The sequence below is a fragment of the Numenius arquata genome, chromosome 11 (genome assembly GCF_964106895.1).
Source record: "Numenius arquata chromosome 11, bNumArq3.hap1.1, whole genome shotgun sequence".
Classification (NCBI taxonomy): Eukaryota; Metazoa; Chordata; class Aves; order Charadriiformes; family Scolopacidae; genus Numenius; species Numenius arquata.
In genome coordinates, this window is record NC_133586.1 from 2,702,550 (window position 1) to 2,728,899 (window position 26,350).

At 39.7% G+C, this 26,350-nt stretch overlaps 1 protein-coding gene across 2 annotated transcripts in view; it reads left to right on the plus strand.

Moving 5' to 3' along the window:
* The first annotated feature begins 2,071 nt into the window (after nucleotides 1-2,071).
* Nucleotides 2,072-26,350, plus strand: part of MEGF11 (multiple EGF like domains 11) — a 212,456-nt gene continuing 188,177 nt past the window's right edge. For both annotated transcript variants that reach the window (XM_074155366.1, XM_074155367.1), the window contains exons 1-3: nucleotides 2,072-2,187; nucleotides 4,722-4,823; nucleotides 6,346-6,446. In XM_074155366.1, coding sequence (XP_074011467.1) covers nucleotides 2,072-2,187; nucleotides 4,722-4,823; nucleotides 6,346-6,446 — 319 coding nt within the window. The remainder of the gene's footprint in view (nucleotides 2,188-4,721; nucleotides 4,824-6,345; nucleotides 6,447-26,350) is intronic.

The window sequence follows — 26,350 nt, forward strand, 5'->3', positions numbered from 1 at the left end:
TAATTTGGAGCTCGTGTAATAGGCATCTCTTGAAGATCCTTTTATTAAAGGGCTGTCTGTCATTTTGTTGAGCTTGGTAGTTCACATCTACTGATACATGTTGCGTTAAAAGAAAGCTCAACTCTGCTCTCAAACAGGTGCTCAGTTTTTGACCATTAGGTTTGTTGGATTTTTGTCCCACGAGCACGTGCCGATCAGCTGTTCAAGACTCTTCCTCCATGGAGAACAAGTTGCTCTCTACAACTACCCAAAAGGAGGTTGTAGAGAAGCGGGGATTGGTGTCTTCTCCCAAGTCACAGGCGATCAGACAAGAGGAAATGGCCTCAAGTTGCCTCAGGGGAGGTTCAGGTTGGATATTAGGAAAAATTTTGACACTGAAAGGGTTATTAAGCCTTGGAATGGGCTGCCCAGGGAAGTGGCTGAGGCACCATCCCTGGAGGTTTTCAAAAGACGGGTTGACATGGTGCTTAACGACACAGTTTAGTAATGTGGGGGGGTTTTTTGGTATGGTTTTCTTTTGTTTTTTTTATCAGAGTTAGGTTGATGGTTGGACTAGATTATCTTAAAGGTCCCTTTCAACCTAGATGATTCTATGATCCTAAGTGTCTAGAACAAGTGGAGTGAATGTCTTTTCAATAAACAGAACTATCTCTTATGTCCTTTTCTCGCCAGCCCTCTTAATTTCCAGCGTAAGCTTTTGCATTGTTGCCATGGGACTCTGAAACAGCCTGCAGGTAGAGAATGGTCACTCATAGACTTAAATCCATTTCATGAGGAACATTAACATTAAATCATGTTAATTAACATTAATATGACTTACATGGCTTAAGACCTATCTTTGGGTTTAGCAGAGCTCTAGGAATAATTTAAAAGATGAGCTATTACTCCCATTGGGATCTTGACTTCAAATCCACTAAAGGCAATGGGTGTCCTTGAACTAGCTGAGAAGGCTTTGAATCAGGGGTAATTTCAGACCAGCTTTTCCTGGCTGTCCCCCTGCTCTTCATTCTGCTTTGTGATGGCTTCTTTATGCTGGGCTCTACATCAATGCCACGCAGAGCAAACCCCTTAACATCCCTCTTGCTGTTCTGGAGCAGGAGGCAATGAGCCATGTGGTTTTTAGATGATCACATGAAGATTCAATCTATTTTTAGGGCAGTCTTGTTGCCAGGAATAATATATGGGACTTTTGATTTGAATGGTGAATTATGTGACTATGTAAATGCCTGAAATGGATATTGAAAAATATTTTTTACTGACCTAGCGTTTAATAGATTAACACCTCTAATGCGGTTACATTTAAAAGCAGTTTTGTATTTCCTATCTATTTTGGTTTTTTTGACTTTTGTCATTGAGGACCTCTAGGCAAACTCCACAATTTTCGTTTCAAAGCCTCGAATGAGCAATAAGTAGGTATAAGTCAGTACGTTGAATAGATGAACTGTAAGATGAAGAAGAGACCACACCTAATGAATTTCATACAATCTATTTCCAACTTCAACGCAAATATTTTTATTTTGTGTTTAGTCTTCTGCATAATGTGACCCAATACGCTGACCTCTGTCATTCTAAGTGATTGCCCCCATGTAAGAGTTGAAAAGTGAATTGATTTTCCTTCATTCCTATAATAAGCATATGTCTCAAATGTAGCCTGCTATATTGACATGTGTAAAACCCACTTAAATAAATCAAAGGGGGTGTTTGGGTATTCTTCCATGTGCCTATAGGTTGATAGGAGAATAGATTGTTTTAATACCTCAGTTATTTATTTTGTCTTTACAGACAGCCAGCTGTGAAAATGATCAGTATCAGAAATGTTCTTTGGAGGAACCATTGGGGCTATCAATATTTTGGATAGCTTAATCATCAAATGTATCAGTTTTAGTAGGTTTAAAAGTGTAAGTTCCTTTCAGAACACATTTAGTTGATTGCTTTTTCAGGTTTTTCAGTTTGTAAATAACTCCACAGTATTTGGATTAATGCAAAAGTAAGGATGAAAAGGTGTAGAAGGAAGTTTTCTTCAAAATTGTCTTTAATGGCTTTACTTTCTTTTCTTTATCTAGATACAACAATGGTGGCACATACGCTGTTCAAGTGGATTCTAAAAGGACTTATTCTCTCTTTTCTCCTCCAAACTACTCTGACCCTAAACCCAGATGATCCAAATGTTTGTAGTCATTGGGAAAGGTAATGTATAACATGTCTTTTTTGTTTTTTGTTTTTTTTTTTGACTAGCCCTTTCAGATTTTACATTTAAAAGCAACGTAAGAGCTGTAATTTGCTAAATACCACCCTGCCTCACAAAAGAACATGGATCTGCATGACAGAAATAGCACTTCTGAGTGGCATTGAGGATTTGGGTCATCCCAAAGAATTGGTTCTAAAGCCAGAGCTAGAGACCTGCATAGCCCTGTCTGCTCAGCTGAGCTTTGGAAAGCTCCTCCGTAGTTTCAGCCAGAGGACTGCACAGGTGTATTTTCATTTATCATGGAGAGAACTAGAAAAATAGTGGCCTTGTTCTGTCTTGCTTTTTTCTAGTTGTTGTCAAGCAAGACTATTAGAGATTCCAACTAAGTTTTAAGCCCTTCCTGCTGCAACACGCAGGCTTATTCTCTATGTCCTGAACTTTGTGGCTGTGTCTGCCAAATTCGTGTCAGCATCAAAGAGTATCTGCATGAAAGCACTGAGAATTAAAGGCCCTGGTAATTCTGTTCTCTCTATTGTCACGGTGTCCTAATCCTAAAAGTGGATCTGTGCAGAACAGTTCTTAGGAGTACACAGAAACCCACCAGCTTTGATAGGGTTCACGTTCCTGCAGGGTCTGTTTGCAGAGGCTAAAGTTCCTGTTCTCTTAACTTTAACTTGCTAAATTTCCAGTTCTGTTCTGTGGTTTAGCTTCACACAAATATGAATTACTGTATGCTTTAGCAAAACAAACTCCTTGACAAGAGCAAAAAGTGGAATAATATTTAATGGCACTGCGCTTTTATTTTAGAGGCCTTAATTGGAGAATTAACTGTTTGCAGGTAACGCAGCTGCAAAGCAAAGACTGGCCAGGAATGGGATTTTGCAGTCTGTGTTGTGAGGTAAAGTGCATTCAGAGCACAGGAAAAAAATATTGATTTTGTCTGAAGAAAGCCAGCAACCTAGAGACCCAATCAAGGAGAAACAAAAATTAAATACCAAAATTGATTGGTTGTACTGACCAAGATGACTTTGTTACTTAGATGTTAATAAATCAAAGGGAAAAGATTTTTAGGGCAATTCCTGGGTAACAAACGGGATCATAGAATAATGATCAAGATTCGTGAGTGTTACTGCTTTACGTTAACAATGAGCAATGTAAATATTTTCCATTTTAGCATTAGTAGAAATAAAACCATTATTGTCAAACCCAGCAAATTGTGATAGAGGGCAAAAGCAGCACCTAGTAGAATCTTGGTTTGTCTGGAAGGGGCATGACAAGCAGGGCAGTAATAGTCCAGTCTTCGATTTCAAGCCAATCAGACCCTCCAAGCAAATATTTTGGTATTCCCTCACGGGTGCAATCTCACAGGGCTTAATCACATCAGCCGTGCCACTGATGAGAAGGAAATCACGTGGGCGATTAAGACAATCGATATAAAGAATGACTTGGAGGATCTAATTCCTGGGTCTTGACCCTGCCTAGAATGATTTCGGTATCATTCTCCAAAGATACTGTAGATCTGATAAAGTGGAGCTTGTTCCCAGATCAGAACCTGAGATTTTGAGTCCCTCAAGCAGCGCACGCACTTACTATGGGGCAATACAACGTTCTGAAATGACTGACACTCGCAAGTAGTTGAGATTTGTGTTCCTATATCATGCGAGAGGCGCAGGCACTTAGAGTAATTAATGGAGTTCCTGTTGCATGAATAAGTAGTGTTTTGGGAAGGAGATGGCTGAATTCTTAGTATTGTTGGATCTCTGTGATTTCTAATCAATTTGCCCACTTCTTGTTTGTATCCGTTCATTTGTACAAAGGGAGGTAACCCCATTCTAAAGGTATGTCAAAGTGTTCCCAGATCTAGATACAAGTTAACTTGTGTTACAATTTTCAGTTAGTTCTGAGGTTATTTCTGCTACAAATTAAAGGGATTAAATCTGGGCAGCAGAAAAATAAACACTCTTCAACCTTTTACAAATGATCCTGTTTGATTGGTGCACCCAGTGTTTGAAGTAATGATGCTGCTTCATCGTAAAGGTAGGTGTGAGCATCCCATGGTGCTGGCAAAATGCAGCGGTGCTAAGTTAATGTGAGCTCTTATCAGCATTGTGGAATACAAGCAAAAATTAACAGTCCTGGGCAAGAAGGCAACTGAGATGGTTTAAAACCATGGTGCTTTCCTCTCTTTTAAAATTCACACTGTCAGCTTAACTGAATGCCCCTTTCACCTTCTAAACTACCATGAATTTTAGTAACGTTTGTTTCTTTTCCAGAAGGGAATAGTTTATTACTCAATCTGAAATCCCTGTGCCTATTTCAGTTAGTGAGCTCAAGTGAGATGCACTTCCAAAACTTTCAGGAAGATCTGTGGTTGAAGGAAGCCCTTTTCTGGTTTTTGATAACGCCCAAAGTTTCTGAGATTCTTGATTTAATTATTTTTCATACTGGAGTTAGATGAGTAGCATTTACAGGGAACTGAAGCTTTCATGTTGCAACAAACAACCTTTCACTTTCTTTCTTTGTTCACTCCTAGCTACGCCGTGACAGTACAGGAATCTTACGCTCATCCTTTTGATCAGATCTATTACACCAGATGTACGGACATCCTGAACTGGTTCAAGTGCACTAGACATCGGTAAGAGCTGATCCCTACAAATTTTAGTTTTATTTTGCCTTTTTCTCTCCACATGTACCTTTTATTTACCCAAGTTTTAGTGGTATTCTAATACAGATGTGTACAGAAAGATGTATTTTAGTGCAATAGCTAGGGTGTTTGCTATTTGAGCTATTCTAGAGAGAATTTTTGCATGGAATTTGAGTAAGATCAATGGTACTCAGTCTCTTACAGACCATTCAGGAGTATGTATCTTCACCATTCACCCCGCCATGTGATTGGAAGTGTGAATTACATGACCAAACATGACCAGCTCTCCTTTCCAAGTGATCAGGGCATGTCCAGGTTTATGGTAGGAAGTCCCTGCAACTCCTAATCTTGAAGAATCAGGCGCTTGAGGGTTAGTGACAGTTACAAGTGGATCCATATTTGAAATACTGCAGCCAAATCCATATTGAAAATCAGGTAAAATGAGGATGGGTTCATTTCTAGTACTGAATGAAAGCTGATACTAAACAGTTAATTTTCCCCAGGCTGCAAGAGATGGCTGTTATATTCATTCTGATTCCAATAGAAAAGTATCCTAATAAACAATAGGCATCCACTAGTATTTACAATCTTTCTAGGGGGTTTTAGAAATCTACTCAGTACCTTAACTTTTATGCATTTAGTAGCAAAGAGATTGTTAAGCACCATCCCAATCTGATGGTGGGGTTTTGCTTTTTAGCTTCTGTGTTACCATGAATGGAACTGAACAGAAATGCAGAGCTTTCTGGGCTATTGTATAGCTTGGAATGCAGCAGAGTAAATTCGATCAGTTTATCTAACATAAGGAACAATGGATTTTGTTCAATTTAGGTAATTTGGTAATTTCAAATAAACTAACATGAACAAAGCCGTTTTGAAGTGTTTGGCTGTTAAATATTCTCTGTTAAATATTCCTTTTCTAATGTGGTATCATTGCTAATGCTAAGAATAAGTCTAGAAAAGCTATAGAATGCGTAACACCTTTTAATTTCTTTGGACTACATATTGTGGTGGGGAAAACATGCTTTAAATGCTGAAGTAGGACTCTAATGTCATTTTGCAAGGCATTAATACCTTGGAAGGGTTAGCAAGTAGGAAATCACTTGGGGTTAACTTCACATTTTTCGTGTCGCAATGCTGACACAGTGGTCTCCATAGAAGATTCTGTTCATTCCACTGTTGATAGCTGACCTTGCTGATATGCAGAAATGAATCATTTACTCTTGAGGAAACTCCTTGCCCTTGCTTTAGGACTGGGGAAATGTTTTAAGATAGCAGTTCTAGGGAGGGCTGCGGTGATTGACTGTCATGGTACTGTGTTTATAATACAAGTTATATTTCAAGTTTCAAAACAAGTATTGATTTTTTTTTTATTGTGGCTTTTAATATCTAAAGCTTTCATGCATTTTGAAATAATTATTGAATGCTATCCTTAGTATAATTTAACACAAATATAATTCCAAGAGTTGGCATTGATTTTCAATATTGTCAAATGGCTTTCTGTCTTGCAATTTAGAATAAGTTATAAAACAGCATATCGAAGAGGACTAAGAACTATGTATCGGCGAAGATCTCAGTGCTGCCCTGGATATTATGAAAGTGGAGACTACTGTATCCGTATGTACACAGCTTTGATTCAGATATGAGAAATAAAAGTAATTTTGGGAGGAGCTCTAGACAAAGTAACCGTGTATTGCAGTAGTAATAGGAAGGGCTGGTTTTCAGAGCTGCCCAGAACCTTCAGGACCCACTGATTTCAGTCAGAATTACAGATACAGGACATTCCAGGCAATTTCAGGTATATGCATTTCAGGCACCTAAGTAGAATTTCGCTGAACTCATTCGGGTGGGAATTAATCTAGTTCCTGAGTGCTTTATGAATCAGACCTTACTCTGGGGAGTAATTTGTGCAAGTATGCACTAACGTTAAAGAATTAGGGGAACTGAGAACACTCTTAGAAATTAACTATTACACAGTTTAAGTAGCAGTGTAAAGTTTCTGTCTCTTAACTTTGAAAGTTCTTACTCCAGATAGGAATAATTAAAGACTCACTGTGTTTTGCATGGTTTCTGTCAATAATTTTGCTCTTTCTAAAGCTTCGCAAATGTCAGAAGAACTTTGTCCTAATTGCACTGTATAAATAAATAAAAAGCTCTGGAGTGTGTTAGGTCAGTCAAAGGGGGACAGGATGCAAAATGGATATTCCAGCAACTCCTACGAGCTTTGTTAATGAAAAATGTCCTGTACCTTAATGTCATGTGTTTTCAGTATTGCAGCTTTCAAAGTATTCTGAGGCAGGATGCATTCGCTACACTTTGCTCAAAAGGAGAATGATCTGGGGGTCTCTTGTCTATGACTTGTTAGAATGGGATTATGGCACAGGAAAAACACAACGAGGTTTTGATCAGCCTCAGAATCCAAATTTTATTGACAGGTTTAGAATGTCACAGAATAATTTAAATGTGAAAATGGTACAATTATCCAGCTAACTTTAAATATCTTGACACGGTGCTTTAAATCTAGTTCTGTTGGTGGTTTTATCTGAGTACCTATTTGTACTTGTATTGCAATATATGAGCACCTCAAAAACATGAATGGACCCTAATCTCATTTTAAATCACCTTTATGCCGAAGAATTACCTTAAGGGGTCTTTAGACTGTGAATAATGAAGAGCCCCTTGAGATGAGGCATTAGAATTAGCCTTATTTTCCAGAGAGAGTAATAGTTTGATCTTTCGAAGTGTGGGATGCGGTTACTCAAATCCTGAAAAACTTTTAATGTAACCTGTTCTATTGTCTTTGCTATAATCCTTCCTGTGTTAAGTGTGTACTTACCTTTGAATTTCTCTAAGTCAGTATCATTTCAGCAGTTGTTCCACGTACTTTTATTACGAAGTTGAATTTTGTGGCTCAAAATCCTGTCTGGCAGAGAACGTATTTATTTTCATTTTTTTCTCTGCAATCTATTGGGGCTTTTTATTTTGTATATTTTAATTGCCATACTGGTTACAACAACAGAAGGTCTCTGGAAACTTTCTGATTCTTTGAGGGTATTAACATCTATTTTAGAGTGGTTTTTTATTAGTATTAATACTCAAGAGTTCAGCTGCTGCCAAAACCATACACCAAAGTTTTGCTAATGCAGAACAGCCAGCAGGTATCTGGTCAGACCAGGTTTCACGTTTGACACAGGGCAGATGGTACTTATGTTCTCTCTGTTGTTTACATGTGTAACAGTCAGGTTCTTATATTTCATTATCTGCGTGGTCATAAACGCAAAGTGATGCCTCAGGGACATTTTCTATCTGTCCTTCCTGGGAGATCTGAGCCGCAAGTGCAGCTGAGATAGAAATGATGGAAAGGAAGGAGTTCTCCATCATGATTGATTCTACATATTTGGTTTTAATTGTTTTGATACCACAAGTAGCCACATAGCAAAAAAAAACCCCCAACCAAACCCCACCCTCCCCAAAAATCCAACAAAAACGCATTGAAACTGTCTGACCCTGCAACCAACAGTTTGAAGGCACAAAAATGTTTAGCTAATGTGATCCTTTTCCCATGTCATCCCTTTAGTTTCCAACACATCAAGCCATGGTCTCATTTGTTTTGTTTTGTTTTTCCACAATATGTTCCTGTGCCAACAAGCAAATTCTCCCGTTCATCATTCTTTGCAGTCAGCAGTGAATTCCATTTCATTCCCAGTGACACCTCCCTGCTTTTGCCTCTTTCCTTACCTTCCTTTTCCCATTTCTTTCTTTTCTTTACACTGGTATTTTCTGCTGGTTCCTAAGGTGGCAGTCTAGTACTCCTGGCCCATGTTCCTCTAGACATATCCAGTGTCTTCTCCTTTGATAGCAGCTCCTATAAGAGACAGGTCAGGAGACACCATCAAACTCATCCCGCATGCCTTCAGTGTCTCAGGGCGGTATGGTTCAGGGATGAGCGTGGTCCAGGGATGAGCGTGGTTCTACCCAGCCCCACTGCCACGAAGGGAAGGAAGCTCCAGCCCTGCAGAGAACCTTCTCCCGACTCAGCCAGCCCTTTAAAATCCCTTCCATTAGCAATCATGGAAGCCACTGCAACATGGGGAGGAGAGAACGCATCCCGCAGTGAGGCTGATGATCAAAAGAAAGTTTGATTAAAAAACAGTGTGTAGATTAAAGGCTAATTGGTTCTTCTTTCATTAATAGCAGTCTTTATTTCTTACAAAAGTTAAATAGCTTTGTAATTAACAGTGACATGTTTAGACTAGAGAAGGCTGAGTTTAAATCTCCATTAATGACTGTTTCTTGGATTTTAAAGCTGAAGTGAAGGCTTTCAGCTACTGTTTTGATCTTTTCCTTTCTCATTTACTACTTTTTAAAGGCATGGCAGATGTATGTTTTTATCTTTGTCCTCCTATAGGGACTTACTAAATGGATTAGGTTTAATCAGATTGACCCCAGAGCCTCTTGCTCTGCCATTCTTTCTGGTGCCATCTTTGCCCGTATGAGATCTTCATGTGCTACTGCCCCATAAAATAAGGAATTCAGGCACAAGGTCATATAATTTAAATTGTTGACTGGAAAGTTTTACATCTGGCCGGCACATTATTACTTAAGCTAAACCGCTTTGGGGTATGAAATTGTCTTTGTGCCTCTAAAGGGCTTGGAATATTTTTGGGTTGTAACAGTATTCAAAAAATACCACCTGAAAAATGCTGTGAATGCACATCTGCTTTCTTTTTTTTCCCCCATTGGTGTCTTAGAAATGGTTGTCACCATTCTGGTAGTTTTGCAAAATGATACCCCTTCTCTTAATGTTCTTATACATGACAAAGCTTTTCACTGAGCTGTCCCTGAAAACAAACAGCATAGTCTGGGGAGTAAATCAAGGCAACTCTGATTTACTACTTTGCATGCTAAGGTAAGCTTTTGGCAGAGCAAATGCATAAACTGCAGAAAACCTTTTTGTTTTTTTAAACAACCACAGGGTTCAACTGCCCTTCAAGGATTTCGTAAGGATATTTTGAAATTATATTGCCTAGATTAGTAACTGTGTAGATAAAACATCTCTGAATACTTTGCTGCTCAAAAAAAAAAAAAAAAAAAAAAAAAGAAAAGGAATATTACATGGTTCTTTCGTGATTTTTACCCTTTGAGTAGATGGCAATTGAATACTTCCCTTTAAGAGTATGTCAGGTGGAAAGATCCCGTGTGTACTAAATGGATATATTTTTGTCTGAGAGACCAATGCTTTGTTCAGTCTGTCCATTTTAATCTTATTCTTGCACTACAGATTTATATAAAAGAGACGTTTCTTCTAGGTAACAAAGGGTCAGAGACCCAAGCAGCAGAGAAAAGGAAGATGGGACTGCAAGTGGCATCTACTTATATCTGACTTTTTGGCAGAAAAAACCCAACCATGAAACACAAAGTTGGGAATTCACTTTTTCTCCATAGATTGAGATATTTTAGCTTTTAACAGTTTTATTTTTCACTCTTATACCTTACACTCTTTTTCTAACTTATAAATCTATGCAATGTGACAGGATGTAATAATGACAGGGTGAGTGATTTAACAATCTTATTTGCTGCCATTTATCTGCCATTCAAAGCTGCCAAAATTCAGTGGAGTTATAGATTGACCATTTCATGGGTCTTTCCCTTCTTGGCCAAGATATTATTGATCTCAGATTGTTTCTCAACATTCAGCTTTCCACATTACAGTTGCCGCAAGCGTCATCAGGGCTCCTTGAGTTTGACAGATCCTTTTCATAGAGAAATTCTTGGGCTCACCGGTTGAATCTCAATTTGTCACCTGGAGTGGAAGTTCACTCGGGTCAGAGGTCAGGGACGTTATTATATTTGCGTGTGGTTATTTACCTGTCTTTTCGGCTATGTCTGACACCTTTAATGAATTTCAAAACCAAATGAGGAATGTACTTTTAATAGCTGACTTGGTGAAATTATGCAAATTTGGGACCTGATTCTTTTTAGGATTTTAAATATTGTTTCATATATTCTGTAATTCCAGTAGATGTGCCAACTTCATAGTATGATGTATCCCTTTATATTGTAGCAATATGGACATTCATACCTCAGGATTGCTCTTGGATTTACCAGCCTGCATGTCTAGTGTAGTTTTTTGTAATTTTTGAAAAGGCTGCCTTATTGGAGCCATATGGCTGGATTGTTAAACATCTGTACTATAGGAGTAACAATTCCAAAGCTTCCTGCCAGCTGGATGAATTACAATTCTTGCAATTCAATGCGTATGTTCCAACACACCGACACCACAGTAGAGTGCACTTATGATGAAAAGAAAAATAATAGCTATGTGATCAGTGCAAAAGTTGTGCGCTCTTAGGTAATGTTGAATCAGTGGCTTAAACTTCCTGAATATTCATAATGTTTCTTCATATGTCAGATTTGTTGATTATTTTCACTTTATAAGGCAGCAGCTCATTAACATTTTAGAAGAAATGTTGTCCGCCCCCAGCTTCTCACCTCAATTTTAATTCCTCGTGGTGAGCATTCCTGTAACTTGAAAATATATTGTTTGAAAACTGCTGGACTTAGGAAATATATTTTTCTTATCTTTATAGACACACATTAAAGCTGGTGTGAGTGCTCTCTGTAAGAGCCTTGCTGTTACATTATTCAAGTATGGCATTCTGTACATCAATAATGCAACATAAATTAAGGCAAATGATATAGCAGTACATAGATACTTCGTATCAGGGGACATTCTTTTTCTCTCTCTGATTTGGGATGTATGAGTGCGAGAAAATGATGTGGAAGGCCATTCTGCATATAGTGTTATTAATTATAGAGTTGAAATGACAGTAGGAGATGCTTTGAAATTTCTCCTTTTATATGCATTTGAGATGACTCCATACGTCTTTTTCCCAGTGAAGAATGTGAGGAAAATAATTTGGGTCCTGTGCTCCTATCTGAGGGGAAATTTGCACAGGAACTAAGAAATTCAGCGACATTCTTACCCCTGTGTGGAGACTGGGAGGAATCCTTGTTTTCTATTGAACGAGCAGGTGGGTTGGTGGGAAAGCAACAGAAGGAGCTCACAACAGAACTGGTTATCTGCGTTCAACCTCTGCTACCATGCTGTGGAGTGTAACCTTGGAGCCATATACTAATGTCTAATATACAATTTTACAGAACGGTGGAGCAGGCCAGAGCTCTGTAAACAGCAGAGGCCTTTGCTTATTCTTTCTGAGCACCTTGGAAGGAGGGTGTACGTGCAGAGGAAGAAGGAGACCAGCCTTATAGGTAGATCCGTTCATTTTGTGGCGTAGGTAAAGACACTGGGTTGCTATTTAGCCTAAAAATAATGGAGAGACCTCTTTGATTGGAAGGGCAAAAAATCAATTTTCATCTCCCATCCATTGTTTTATATTTGCAGTCAGCTTCTGGATGCTGGTGGTGAGAAGTAATGAAATAAGGGAAGGACTTCTGGAAGATAAGCTGTAGAAGGAGGAGAGACTAAATGTTCATACAAAGGAATGAGAATAGCATAAAGGTGGAAAGGAGGGTATGCTGAAGCTATATAATGTCTCAAGGGGCTTAATAAACATCAGAGGAAAAATTATGCAGGCGTTACAGTAAGAAAAGGTTTTTTGTTGCTAGTGTAGCAATAAAAAAGCTTTTCTGGCTTTTTTGGCAATCTCAGTTGGATCAGTATAAAAGAATACTGGGAACATAGACACAGAAGGAAGCAGTGGATCCAGAGCTACTCATAGTATTCACGCTGATGGCCTGGATGCCTGGAAGCTTCAGCAGGATCAGAAAAAAGAATCATAGATGCGAGTTCATTGTTGAATTAAAAGAAAGAGCGATGCGAAGTCAAGTCCATTAATTTGCCCACTTTTAGCAAAGACAGGTTGGTCCCCAGCTGCTGGAAATCAGCAGAGATCCACCATGTGTGAATGGACATCTCCAGTTACCTCATCCTCACTTCCACACCTTCTTTGATGTCTCGATTCCCTTTCAAAATCCCTTTCCTCCTTCTCCTGCTTCAGTGCACTCCGGTGGTGTTAGTGCTGGTTTGCACTGAGCTGGAATGGTGTGGCAGGCACCGGTAATGATCTGCAATAGCTTTATGGCTCAATCCTTCCTGTGTTGCTGGTATCCATTCGCTTGCATAGACTTACGAAAACAAGATCCTTTCCATCCCATATATGAGCAATCTGCTTTTCAGGATGTATAAATACATACAGGACATTTGCCATTTGAAGGCACAGAACTCCGGAAGAGTTTGAGGTTCATTAGTAGTCCAGACGTGTGGAGAGCTGGGTTAACTTACTGAAATCAATAGGGTCAGAAAGGAGATGGATGTGTGAAATGAAACATATGTTTAAAATTGAAGTTGTTTTCTTGACCATTCCTGTACATCCTTCTCCCATTCAATAGATTTATTTCCCTTGTGCTCTGAAGAAGTTTTAAAACCCAGTAGAAAAGGAGGGAGAGATAAAGAGAGAGGAAAAGAAGTTGCCGAAATCAAGATGGCCTTTAAAAAGAGCTCCTGATGTACATACAAAATCTGAGATAGCACCTTTTTGCACTTTTCTATTGTAGTTTCCTCGGGCTGTGACCCTCCCCTGACCAGTCCTAGAGTCTTTGTCACACAGTAGCTCTAGATGTCAGGGAAGCCGTCAGTCAGACGAGGGGGACTGTCCTAAGGCAGATTCCTTGTTGACTGAAAAAAAGAGCTACTGTAACCTATGCCAGGTGGAAGCGCCAGTCACCCCTCTTCCTCATTTCTAGGCATCTTATAAGATTGAAACTCTAAATAAAAATGAATCAACATCACTGCAAGAGTGTCTGAAGTGCGTACAATGGAACAATAGCACAGTACAGGGTTGTGGGTTAACCCCAGTACCCACACTGCTGCTCTACCTCATTGTCCCTGGTGGGACAGGGGAAGAGGAAAGGAAGAGCAAAAGAAAGAAAATTTGTGGATCAAGATAAAAACCCCCCATTCAATAAGCAAAAGAGAAGTGGAAGAAGAAAGAAACAAAACAAAAGAAGTGATGCAAAGGCAGTCACCACCTCCCACGGGTAGATTGACACCAGCCAGGTACTGAGCAAAAGATGGGTAATCTCCTGAAAACACCTCCTCTCCCTTTTTATTGCTGAGCATGACGTTATAATGCATGGAATATTTCTTTTGTTAGTTTGGGTCATCTCCTGGTTGTGTCCCCTCCCAACTTCTTGTGCCCCCTCAATCTGTTCACTGGGGACAGGGCAGCAGCGTGAGAAACGGAGAAAGTCTTGATGCTGTGCAAATGCTGTTCAGCAATAGGTAAATGTTTGCATTATCAGTGTTGGTTTGGTCACAGATCTAAAACAGGGCACCATCCCAGCTGCTGTGAAGAAAATCAGCTCCATGCCAGCCAGACCCAGTCCATAAAGCCGTGCTGTAGTTGATAAAACATACTTATCAATATGATTCTCATGAAATCTCCTTATGAGTTTTTTTTTGGTCTTTCCACCTCTTAGTCTCACTAGTGACAGGGGACTACTTGGAAAACTGGTGTGAACCACTCTCTCAAATATTTTTAACTCACTTCAGAACCTTGGAAAGGATGAGCCCGTGTTGGTGGTTGCCAGGGATAGCTGAGGGTTTTGCTCCTGCCACCCTCTGATCTCTGCCATTTATAGCAACAGCCGTGGATATCCTAAATATTGCAGGCTGGGCAGGCAGGAGGAGGCATGTGGCTACCTGGGTGCGTTTAGGTACAGCTCAGCTATTCCCCATCTCCTCTGTCACATCAATGAGACTGCCTGGAGGTTCTTGGCAGATTGAATTTAGCCCAAAAGCTGCATGTTAGGCTTAAATATACTGCTTTCAGCATCTTCCTGTGTATAACATACACTTCTTTTATGTGAACTTTTGGAACGTGCGTCTGTAATTGTTACATCCTTTTAGCAGTCCCTCTTAGAAACACTGATGACATTCACACTAGGAATGCTGTACGAGTCTGCCATACGAAATGCTCTACCAAACTCCTTCTGTTTGTTGATGTTGGTTTCTCCAATGCTGGGTAATATCTGGGAGGGGGTTTTCCGAGTGGGAATTTAAAGAGGTTGTAGTTCCCTTTGTTCCCAATTAGCTTTGTCTTGTGTGGCACGTATTCCGTGTCTCATGGTAGGATAGAGATATGTTATTCCATGGATTTCCGATTGCTTTTGCAACTGCATCCATTTCTGATGAGTATGTGATAGCCTATGTAAACAGGGCAGCTACTCTGTAGCTTAATGCAAACTGAGAGTACTCAAGTCTTCAAAATTTGTAGAAAGCGGTCGCATATGTTAAAATAAAAAGTACTTACAGTTCTGAAGCGTAAATCACTTAAACCAAAGTGTAAAAATACTAAGATGCCAAATTGTGCAGAAGATCATTGTGGGACTTCAGAAAAGAAGTAACTTCTTCCTATTGAAACCGTACTTCAGCATCAGGAGCCTGGCTTCCAAAGGTGATGAATGCTACAGTTCCCATCAGCTTGGCTGAGAACCATGGCTGTACAGCAGTTCCAAGGAGTGTTAACATCTCCACAATAATAAATATCAGCTGTTGCTCTTGAAGTAACAACTCCCCAGGGAAATTTTTCAGGAAACTTCAGTCTGTTGCAGATTTGATCACAAAACATTTTTGAATAATTTATCTTAAGCTTAGTATTTCTAACATAGGTATTCACTTTGGCAAACCTCACTTTCTCTGATGCAGTAAGTCAAGAGATATTTTCAATCTGTTTAATCCCAAAGCTTTCCTTCTTTTTATCAAGATTTTTCCTTCTGGATACTATGACTTATTTTTATTACTGTAATGCCCAGAAATCTATGTGAAAACCACTAAAATCTAGCCTTACTTTAAAAAGCTTACAACTTAAGCATGCAAATTGGGTCAAATAGATTAATATTTTTTTTTCTGGTTAAAAATAAGAAACTTGAAAAGAAATTAAACCTGGGATTCAGTATATCAGGCAACAAAAGGAGGCCTTACAGTTACAGGAGTGTAGTGCATGTGTGAGCTCTGCTGAAGTGAGTCACTGGTACGTACCTTTAGGATCTGATGACACTACATCTGCATTCACAGGTGTCATGTTTTAGGAAGATCTACAGTTTAAATAGAAATCCTTTAAAAAACATTACTTAAAACACCCAAAATTATCTTCTTTTTCACCAAATACTGAGTAATAGTTTTGTTTCTGCAATTGCTATGTCACTTTTTCCTTATAGTAATGGGTAGGCATTTTCAGTAGTTTCTGATGGTATAGATAAAAGTTTTTACTTACAACTCCCATCTTCTATTTTTAGGCAACAGTGTGAGTCACAGGAATTGGAAAGTACATTTTACGATGTCTCATTATAGGCAGTTTCTCTAGTCACTAAGACATTACTAAGAAATTGGACTTGACCCTACATCAGCTGACCTCTTGCAATCCAGGTTGGTTACAGCCAGTTTAAAATAGCGGCTTGAAATGAGAATCACCACCCATAATTATACAACAATTTGTTTCTTGGGTTGGTTTTTTTTTGTAGTTCTTTTCAGTAAGTTGCTCCGAAACACGTTGCTGTAGTTCCTTTTGAAATGTGAGGAAAGCGAAAAGTGTCTGCATTTAAATATTCCATCCCGCAGTTAGTGTAGCTTATACATTAACACGATCTTCAAACAGACTATTCTTCTATCCTTGATTTCATCCGGGTGACCTTCATTTGCAGTGTGTGGCTTAATCTGAAATGAAATCTGAAACGCGTTGGCTCTCTAGGGCCCACGCCATCTAAATAGCCTGGCCTCAATGACAGGTTTGCCCTTAGAAATTTGCCCATATTCATCCTATTTTGGTGAGAAACAAAGAAAAGGATTTTTGTTAGATTGGCTTGATGAAATTTGGAATAAAAATGAAGAAAGATTTTGTTTGAAAAATCAATAGTTTATCCAATGTGCTATAGGACTAAAATTTATCTAGGGGAATCGGTGTAATTTAGTTTCATTAGGTGTTGCTTTCCTCAGCAAAGGTAGCCAGAAGTGTCATGCAGTCCAGGTGTCTTGATCTATCTATTTTTGATCTTTTAGGAACAACATTTTTGATGCTCCTATCCTCGCTCTCACACACAGCACATACTCTCTGCCTATGAAAATCAATCAGCAGTGGAGCTGTGTCATTTACTGACAGAAAAGAGAATTTTCTTGGCATGAGACCCACAATTCAGGGCAAGTCAGTAATCAGAGAACTACGGACATGTGGCAACGCTACCAGATCCAAAAATATTTCACAGGAACTGTAATGTGATGGAATTTGTACACAAAGAAATTCACTTAATGCCCTGAGTGGGTAACTAGTAGCAAAATATGCAAGTGCTGTAATTTTGAGGTGATTTCCAGAGAACAAGGCAAGATGGCTTGGTTATTGTGCCAGACTGTTTAGGCCAAAGTCCTGCTCATGTCTCTCTCGCTGTCTGCTCTAGCACCTCTGAGAATCTTGCCCTTGTTATCAATGCTTTTTTTTACTAATAGCTCTTTTTCTTTCACATTATCCTATACGCTTCCTTTATCACTGTTTAAATCAAACCGGTGCTCAGCCGGTGTTGGAACCCGTAAATTCGTGGTGAACTTGAGTGAAACAGTCCCACTAAGAAAGCAGAGGTAGTGAAGCAAAGCAGTAGTAATATACTAGCTAATTACTAGTAGTAATATACTATAATATACCAAGTTCACTGGGCTAGAAATGCCATCCCACAACCGATGAGTTTCCTACAGTTCTACTGTGTGTGATACAAGTACTTACCTCTTCATCTGGAATTTAGTTATCACCTTCCTCAGCTGTAGGGCACTGGATGTTCTTCTGGTCTTTTTATGATGGAAATATTAGCTAATTTCTAACTTTGTACTTCACAACTGGCAGCTCCCTTCCTATTCCAGCACAACTCCTGGAAGAGCCCAGGCTGCAGAGATACCTGTACCTGTGAGCGGAGAATAGTCATTCCTTCAGTAGTCTGAGGAGTGCAGTTTGATACCACCTGCCGTTACAGGTAGTTTGGTAGATCAGGTTATGCTTGCTCTTCTTCTGGTGGGTTTGGCTGCTTCTTCACGTGTTGGCAGGAAAGGTGAAAGGACCAGGGTTCTTTGTTACGTCCAAGTTTCTCCTTTATTCCCCAGCCTGTCAAAAATTTTATTCCCTCAGGCAACAAAAAAAAAATTCCCATGAGGTTAAGAGCAGAATGATTGGGGATACTTCCACTGGCTTGGGCACAGGAGAATTGCTTCTTCCTTCTCCTGTCAAAAAAAACCCTGGAGCCTCCTGCTGGCAAGTGCTATTTGACTGCATTAAGTTTTGGTGGAGTGAGGTCTCCTAGATCAGGGAGAATGAAAGACAATGTGTACGAGTAGATGTTAGTATTTCTACATTACTTAGAAAAAGATAGTAGTGCTATTTCTAAAGGTGCAATATAAGGCACAATTTGCAGACAAATTGTCATTAAGTTTGCTGGTTGGATGAATCAAGTTCCAGGAGAAAATTAACTAGTGAAAATGTATTTTCTACAAATTGCTGGAAAGAGTTGGTCAATTTACCAAAATGGAAGGAGTAGACGGAGGGCACAGGAGGGGAGAAGCTTTCCTGGGTCATAGATTCTGCTCTGCTGATTCAGGATCTCTCTTAACCTCATTAACAGCTTGAACTAGTGATAATGATTGTTTTTGAACCCTGCAGTGTGGCAATGGGAAATCGTTTACCAGAAAAAGTTAAATGCTGAAAATTATCCCACAGAATAATATTGTATTAGAACATTGATCAGCAGAATTGATCTCAGCATAAGTCTTTCCTCTCAACATGGTAGAACACAATGATTATTTCTAGTTGAAGCAATGGCAGAAAATGCATAAAATCAGTTGCAGGCTTTAAACAATCAACAATTATCAATATTTAGCTGTTCTCCAAAGAGTTCTCAGTGAGCACAGATTCACGTTCTGTGATGGCAGTGAGAAAGAGTGAGCCTTAGAAATGGTAAGTGATTTGGGAGTGTGACTTACCTCAGCGTGGTAAGGGTTTCACCTGGGGGTGGAATTTCTCTCTTCACCCCCCAGAGCAAGCCCAGGTCCTTGAATCTCCTGATCCCTATGGATCACTGGTGGTGAGCAAGAGATACCCCTGCATGGAGTGTCGTCTCTGACCTTGGTCTGAGCTCTTTCCTTTATGCGTGATGTTAGTCATGAGTCTGTTGAAATCAGGCATTAGACAGATGCTTTGTCTTCATTGTAGAATTTTTCTAGGGTCTTAAACTTAACTCCTTCGTGCCTTTGCACATATTCCTCTTTCCAGAGCTTGGTTGGGACTTTATCTGCAGACTGAGGGATTAATCTTTCTTTTACCCAGCCTCGTAACCTGTCTACTTTGCAGGGCAGATGCACTTCAGTGCTCAGTCCCGCGATGCCTTCCCACGCTTCCCTTTTTGTGCTTTTAAGTACTGCAAAGCTCTTCGCACAGCCAAAGGTACGAAGCGGTTCAGTTTAGTGACCCCAGTTCTGCTCTTCTGACATTTGCTGCTACAAGGAGGCTGCTTTTCAGCTCTCGTTCAGACATTATTAAATGGTAAGTACTATCTCCCCTTCCCTCTCTCTACTAGAGCAGTTGAAGCCAATGGGGCATCAAAATGGCACAAAGAATCTGCTAAATGTGTGACTCCCATCGATCTCTCCTCTTGCAGGGCTCTAACCTTCTCCTCTATTACTGTCGCTGGCACTGTTTTATGGTCACTGATGCGATGCCATTCTTGTCTCAGGGATGTGCTGCTGCTCCAGCTCAGCTCTTCCTCAGAACCAGCCAGACTGCAATCCCAATAAGTGTTCCACCAGTCTTGCTTTCCTCAGAGCACACAGGAGAAGTGGCAGCCTCTTCTGTGCCTTGACCTTCCCCCGGCACAGTTTATTTCCCTGACCACCCCCTAGAATAAGCCTAGAGCAGGCATGAGATTGCAGCACGGACTAAACTAGATACTCATCAGTGCCAGATCCTCCAGCGATCAGTAAACAGGGAACATTCCTCCCGTGAGGGACCTGAGAGTCTGAAACACTGAGGTCTGGCTGGAATTATTCCAGGACTTGTCCATGTCATCTGTGTGGAACACTCAGCCATGACAAGAATGTGGGAGTCCCTGCCTTCACCCTCTCATTGGTCATCAGAACCCCAAATTGCCTTTTATCTGGCAATAGAAATCTGAGCTGAAACTATGGTAGGTTTTATGCTTATTAACAAATCTTCACCTCCAAACAGATTCATACAGGGATTTACTGATACTTTGTCAATGATGACACTGACATATGTCACATTCTGCTCCTGGGAGAAGGCAAAATCCTCAAAAAGTATCTCCTTAAGGCTTTTACTTTAGACATTCACAAGTCGTCTCTGGCACAGCTACTCCCGAAGTGTTGGCAGGGTGTCAGGACTGGGGATAACACAACCCAGCTGCTATCTTGAACAGATCAATATCTCACTGAGGCAGTGGTCAGAGACTCCCCGTGTCCCAGACAACAAGAGAGACCGTTGATTCTGTTCTGATTGCATAGATGCATAGTCTCTAATTCCAAATTGGCCAAAAAATGTAGTGGAATTACTCCTATGGGAAAAGGAGTTGATCTTGCGACCCATGGCTGTTATATGATCTGCATCAGTCTCTTCTTTCCTTTGCTCACATTGATCTCCTCGTTTCTGTATGGTTTTTTTAGTACTTTTATCGGATACCAAGAGGGAGATGAAAAATAAGGTTTGCCATACACTGAAACAATAAATTCCTCAAAGTCTGAGCAGGCTTTGAGATCTCTTCGTATCTTCATTTGTTAAAAGTTGCTAAACCCTGCATTAAAGTGCCACCCAAGGTGATAAATTAATGGCTGTATCCTGAGTGATGACCACAGAAATAGACATTAAGCAATGCAAAGAACTATTATCCCACTTCATTGAAACAATTATGCAGGAAACCACCTAATCAGCATGATTCCTGATGGAAAGTCAGTGATTTAGAGGAGGAATCTTCCGTTCCACAAATAAGCAATAATCTAAGAATGAGGAAAACCTACCTAGATGCATTAGCTGTGGTCATCTTTCTTCTACTATCAAACCTTCCCTTTCTCAACACATTCAAAGAGAACCTGGCCAAAAGCTGACTACAGCCTTATCTAATGAAGCTAATATCATGGACTCAGCACAACCTGGATTCACGCCAGTACATTAGGATGGAAACACCAGAGTGGCCCTGAGTGAATAGATTCCTAATGGATAAGGGACAAGCATCTTTTTCATCTTCTTTTCATCTTCTTTGACCTCTCTGCATTATCTGAAACCACTGGCTTTGAGATAACTGCTATTTCACCTGCCAAAATTATTCTTTCCCTTAAAAGTGGCATGAGGGGCTGGAGGAATACACTACAATGGCCCAAATTGTACCAGGAACACATACTAAATAGTGAAGGAAAACATCACTGTTTCCATGAAATTTCTGCCTTGTGTAGTCCAACAATTATGAAGCATGGGGCAAAATGGTTAGATGACCTGAAGTTAAAATACCAGCAAATATAGATAAAATGCAAGTCTACCTTTGGTTCACAGCAAATAAACAAAATTTGCCATAGTTTGGGTGAGATCAGTGTATAATGAAATAAGACTTGCAGAGGCTGCCTGGAGTAGGGCAGAGAAAAGGAAAATATTCTGAAGAACTTGCAGTCGTGGGGCAGTGTCCTTGTGCCACGCGTGCAGAATAGACCAGTTCAGGTCTATTTGTCCTAGTTCTAGCAGCGTGCCTGAATTTCTCATTTCTCTGTGCTCTCATATAGTAGCATCTGTATCTTCATTTAGCAATATTTTCCATTCTTATAATGTATCTAGAGTAATTTATGCTTTCTGTCACCTCCTGGCTGCACTACAGTCCCTGGGCAGGAAGCCCACAGAGCCCAGGAAACTCCAGCTCACACAGAACACTCCAGCAGCACGCGCCGCTATGAATGAGCGCAGTTCATGAAGCCTATTTTCTACTTTCTACGCTGGGTTCCTTTAGACTTGGTAATTATACTGGTCTTTGTTTTGAAGGTATTTTGCTTGTCTGGCACAATACAGTCCCACCAGCTGAAGCGGGAGGGAGATAGAACTTGCTGAGTTCAGCGGCTGTGAACTCCTCCAGGTTCAAAGGACCGCTGCAAATATGACCGCAAGCATAAGACATGTTTTTTTGACTCTGCCTTTTATGAATTGAATTAAATAACAAAAGTTATATGTTTGGACAAGCCAACAAAACTTTCCCAAGCTAAATCGCTCCACGCTTCTTCCCCTAGAATGAAACTCTTCTCTAAATGCTCTTTCACCTCTAGGGACGGGGCTGAGAAGGTGGTTGGGGCAGGTGGTAGTTACGTTGCTTAATGGAGTACAGGCAGTCAATGGGTTGAAAATGTTGTGATGAGCAGGGTATAACAGTGAGTATAAAACAGCTTGTACAGGGTTAAACAGCATTCCGGTGGCAAGACACTGGCCCAGGTTGCCCAGAGAAGTTGTGGATACCCCATCCCTGGAGGTGTTCAAAACCAAGTTGGATGGGGCTTTGAGCAACCGGGTCTGGTGGGAGGTGTCCCTGCCCATGGCAGGGGGGTTGGAACTCAATGATCTTTAAGGTCCCTTCCAACTCTAACCATTTTATGATTCCATGATTCTATGAAACTCTGTAAAGTCCTAATTTGGGTCCATGCAGAGGAACGCAGCACCTAGGAAGACAGAGAAGCTCTGGATCCCTGGAGTGTGGCCACTTTTCTCTGGGATAAACTCTCTGTGGTGCCGTTCACTTAAAGTAACTCTGCAATGAAAGAATTCTCCAGCGTGCTCCACTTAGCGGTGTGCTCCTCAACAACAATATCATACCTCTGTAGACAGGAGACACACACAACCCATTTAGTATATCTAAATTCAAATTCAGGACAACAATTAAAAAATAAGTGCTAGTGTTAGAGAAATCTGTGCAGTCATTTCAGGTGTGAAAAGAGTTTGATCTTTAGACCTATTTCCCCGAGGATTGTCCGTTTATGTTATAAAAAGCACTGTTTGTAATTATAAAGTAAGTGATAAGCATCAAATGAATTGTTGCAGAACCCTTTTGTTGACATTATTCCATGGCAAGGAGCAGTTGCTGTGTGACCTTGAATGTGGCCAAATAACTCATGCTAAATGCATTGCTACAAAGATGGCATTTTGGCAGGGCTTTGATGTAGGTCATTTTATTACCAGGCTGAATCAAACTACAAACTGATTTTAAACTCATGCCAAGAATGCTAATAATAAACTGATCAATGAGGTGCTGGATTGTTCAAGAGAATTGGTCAAGGGAAAATGCAGACATAAAAAGTCTGGAATTCCAAAGGTTGAGCTGCTTGGGCTATTGTACTGGGAGGAATTATATTCCTTGCATTAGTACAAGTTTTCTTTACTCCAGGGGCCTTTAGCTGAGTGTTGAACAGGCCGGTGTCAGAAAGTATATACTTATCTTTATTTTTCTTGACCTTTATGTGCAAGTAATTTTTATAGTTCCATTAACTAGTAAGATCATTTGCAAACCACTGTACAAAGTATATTATGAAGAATGCCTTGGGGACCATTGTATCCTATTATGTTGAATGTTAATAGAATGAAAAATTAATTTAAACTCTAAAGATTAGAGCAAGGCAAGACTTCTCTTTTATAGGGGAAATTCAAAATTTTATTTGCTATGGTAAAACTTTAGAGTTGTACCCTAATACGACCTTTATATGGACCTTAATAGGCCTGATTCAGTTCAGACAGTGCAGAAACCTGATTATTTGTCTCCTTGAATAAAATGGCTTCCCCTTTTAAAACAGGGGGGTTTCTTTGACGCCCACATATGGGATTACTGCCACGCAATTTTCCAGCTTTAAATGACTATAAGCCAGTGAGCTCATAGCTGCTTGTTGAGCAAGTTAATAAACCAGAGATGAGAGAACCCACAGTTCCAAGGGGTGTCTTTACCTTTCTTGATTCTTTAATTGCTCATTAAACATTGTCGTCTTCAGCTATGCAGGACTTCAAAACACTTAAATACAGAAATGCAGTTCTATATAGTACTTTTTTTTTGTGTTTTGCATATTAGTGATCGCTTATAGAATGAGGAATGCCATCTTGAGTCGTGCTTGTCAGTCCCCCATAGCGCTCTTCCCAAGGGACTGGAGCTCTACTACAAAAGTCCAGAGGCAAGGGTGAAGTAAACTTTATTAGCTTAATTAGTCATTATTATTTCACATTTATGATAACATAGTTAAGGCGTCATATGTGTGTGGGGCTAAATCAACTAAATTTAGACCAGTAATGAGCAGGAGTTTTGTTATTTGGAAGAGCACAGAAATAGTCCGCCATCAACCTTCTTGCTCACAGATTATGCCCTGAGAACCTCACCTAGTTAAAAGGATGAAATAGGTGCATTTTTTACATGTGAGAATGATTTATTATTGTAAATGTAAACATCCATACAGGGAAAAGAAAAACCTCAGTATTGATTTCTATACTTCTTAGAAAAGTAATGTCTAAGAGACACATCAATGATATTTAGTCTTTTGATTCAACCTTTTCTTAGATAAAGGTGTACGGGGCAGAATTTTCAAAGTATCCCTATCCCACCATATTGTACGTCTTTTAGCACACTGTACTTTTAATAACAAGTTTGTGGCTGTTCTGTATGTGGACTTCTTGTCATAGGCAACCAGCCATTTTTAAATGATTGCGTGAGTGTGTGTTTTTCTTTATTGGAAAATCCTGTTTTTCTAATACCCTGTCTTGAATTCCATCTTACAGCTGTAGCCTAGGATGCCTCACTGTCTGCAGAAACCCTAACTCAAGTAATATAAATGCACAAAAGATTAGGACAATTAGTGACTAGAGAATTAGCTATCAATATTTCATGCCCCCTGCAATACTGTCTAAACACAAGATATTAAATAAGAATAAATCGCACTTTTGATATGGAGCGAACCTAGAAAGGAAATGACTTATCTGGAAAGATCTTGCAGTCATTATAATGAGGCAACATTCTAATCACTGGTCACATGTGATTTGATGGATAAAAAGCAGGAAGATTTTTCCCATAGGATTATTTATTCAAAGTTCCCTTGTGATTTGAAGTTGGATTTCAATATGTTGTGAATAGCTTAGTGGGTTTTGTCTCCAGTGACCCAAGCACGGAATAGACAGCAAAATGTTTCCATCAGCTTTGACACTGGCCTGAGTTGCAGATTCAAGATGTGCCGAAACAGAATGTCAAATACAACAGGAATTGTGCAAATGTACAAGACGTTGGTGGAAAACGTTTGGCCCATGAGATACCCGGGAGGAGAAAAGGTGTTTCACATGCAGGCCCAGTACAACTTTAAATCGCTGGCAGACTTAAAATGAATGGGGTAGTTCAGCTTGGATTTCAGTACAGTGACAAAAAGCTACTTCCCAAACCAGCTTTGCTGGCCTTGTTTTAGACAGGAATGAATTAATCTTTGTCTTGGAATAAGGTTTTGTAGTCCAGCTTCGGCCAGTTCTTGGTTAAGTAAGCACAATACCCACATTTCCCATCTGATAGGAAAACACGGGATACAAACACATAGATTATATATGCTATATATCATATATAGCATATGTCTTTTCTATATATGTATATATATTTTAATGTAGCAATCTACACTACATCGTATTCGTTAATAACATATACCTTTTAGTCTAGATGGAAATTATATATTATAACTGAATCGTCCAATTTGAATCAATGACGCCGAGTTTTTGGCAATGTCCTGAGTGGTAAAGTGGAAATAAGGTAGTAAGCAGTGAAGTTCAGCCTTTAAAATAGTTCTTTGGTATTGTCCAAGTTTTTTCGTATGTGATGGGCAAACCAGCATACACTGGGAACTAAGTCAGACACTAAAGCAGCCCAGAAGAAAAGTCTTAAAACCATGAGCTGTTCCTACTCAGGGAGAAGAAAAGGAGATTCTTCCGTGTGTATCTCTAGTTACTTATATATATTTAAGTGAGACATCAAAACCAATCAGCCTTTCATAGTTTGGACCCTGATGGTATAGAACTTCCAATAATCCAACAGTGGACAAATACGATCTAGAACACTGTAGTTATGGAAAACTTGATGGCCTTGAAAAGACGAGGCTGCACTTAAAGCTACTGCATCCTACAGTAAAATTAGTTCTTCTTGAGCTATTTTTTACAAATCTGTTTTGGATCTTAATATACTTTCAAAACTGAGCTCCTTTTTATCTTATGAACAGGAGCAACTTGAGTGCAATAGAAGAAGCCGGTATTCTGTAACATAATAAGTGTCGGTTTGGTAAAAATGTTATTATGAAGCAGCACTGCAAACAAAAGTAATTTCTGGTGTTAGAGTTTTTCATTACAAAGAGCTGAAGTGACAAATGGGTTTATCGCTGTCAGGAGACCTCTAGTTATTTTGGTCACTTAGTATTAATTAAATCTTGCAAG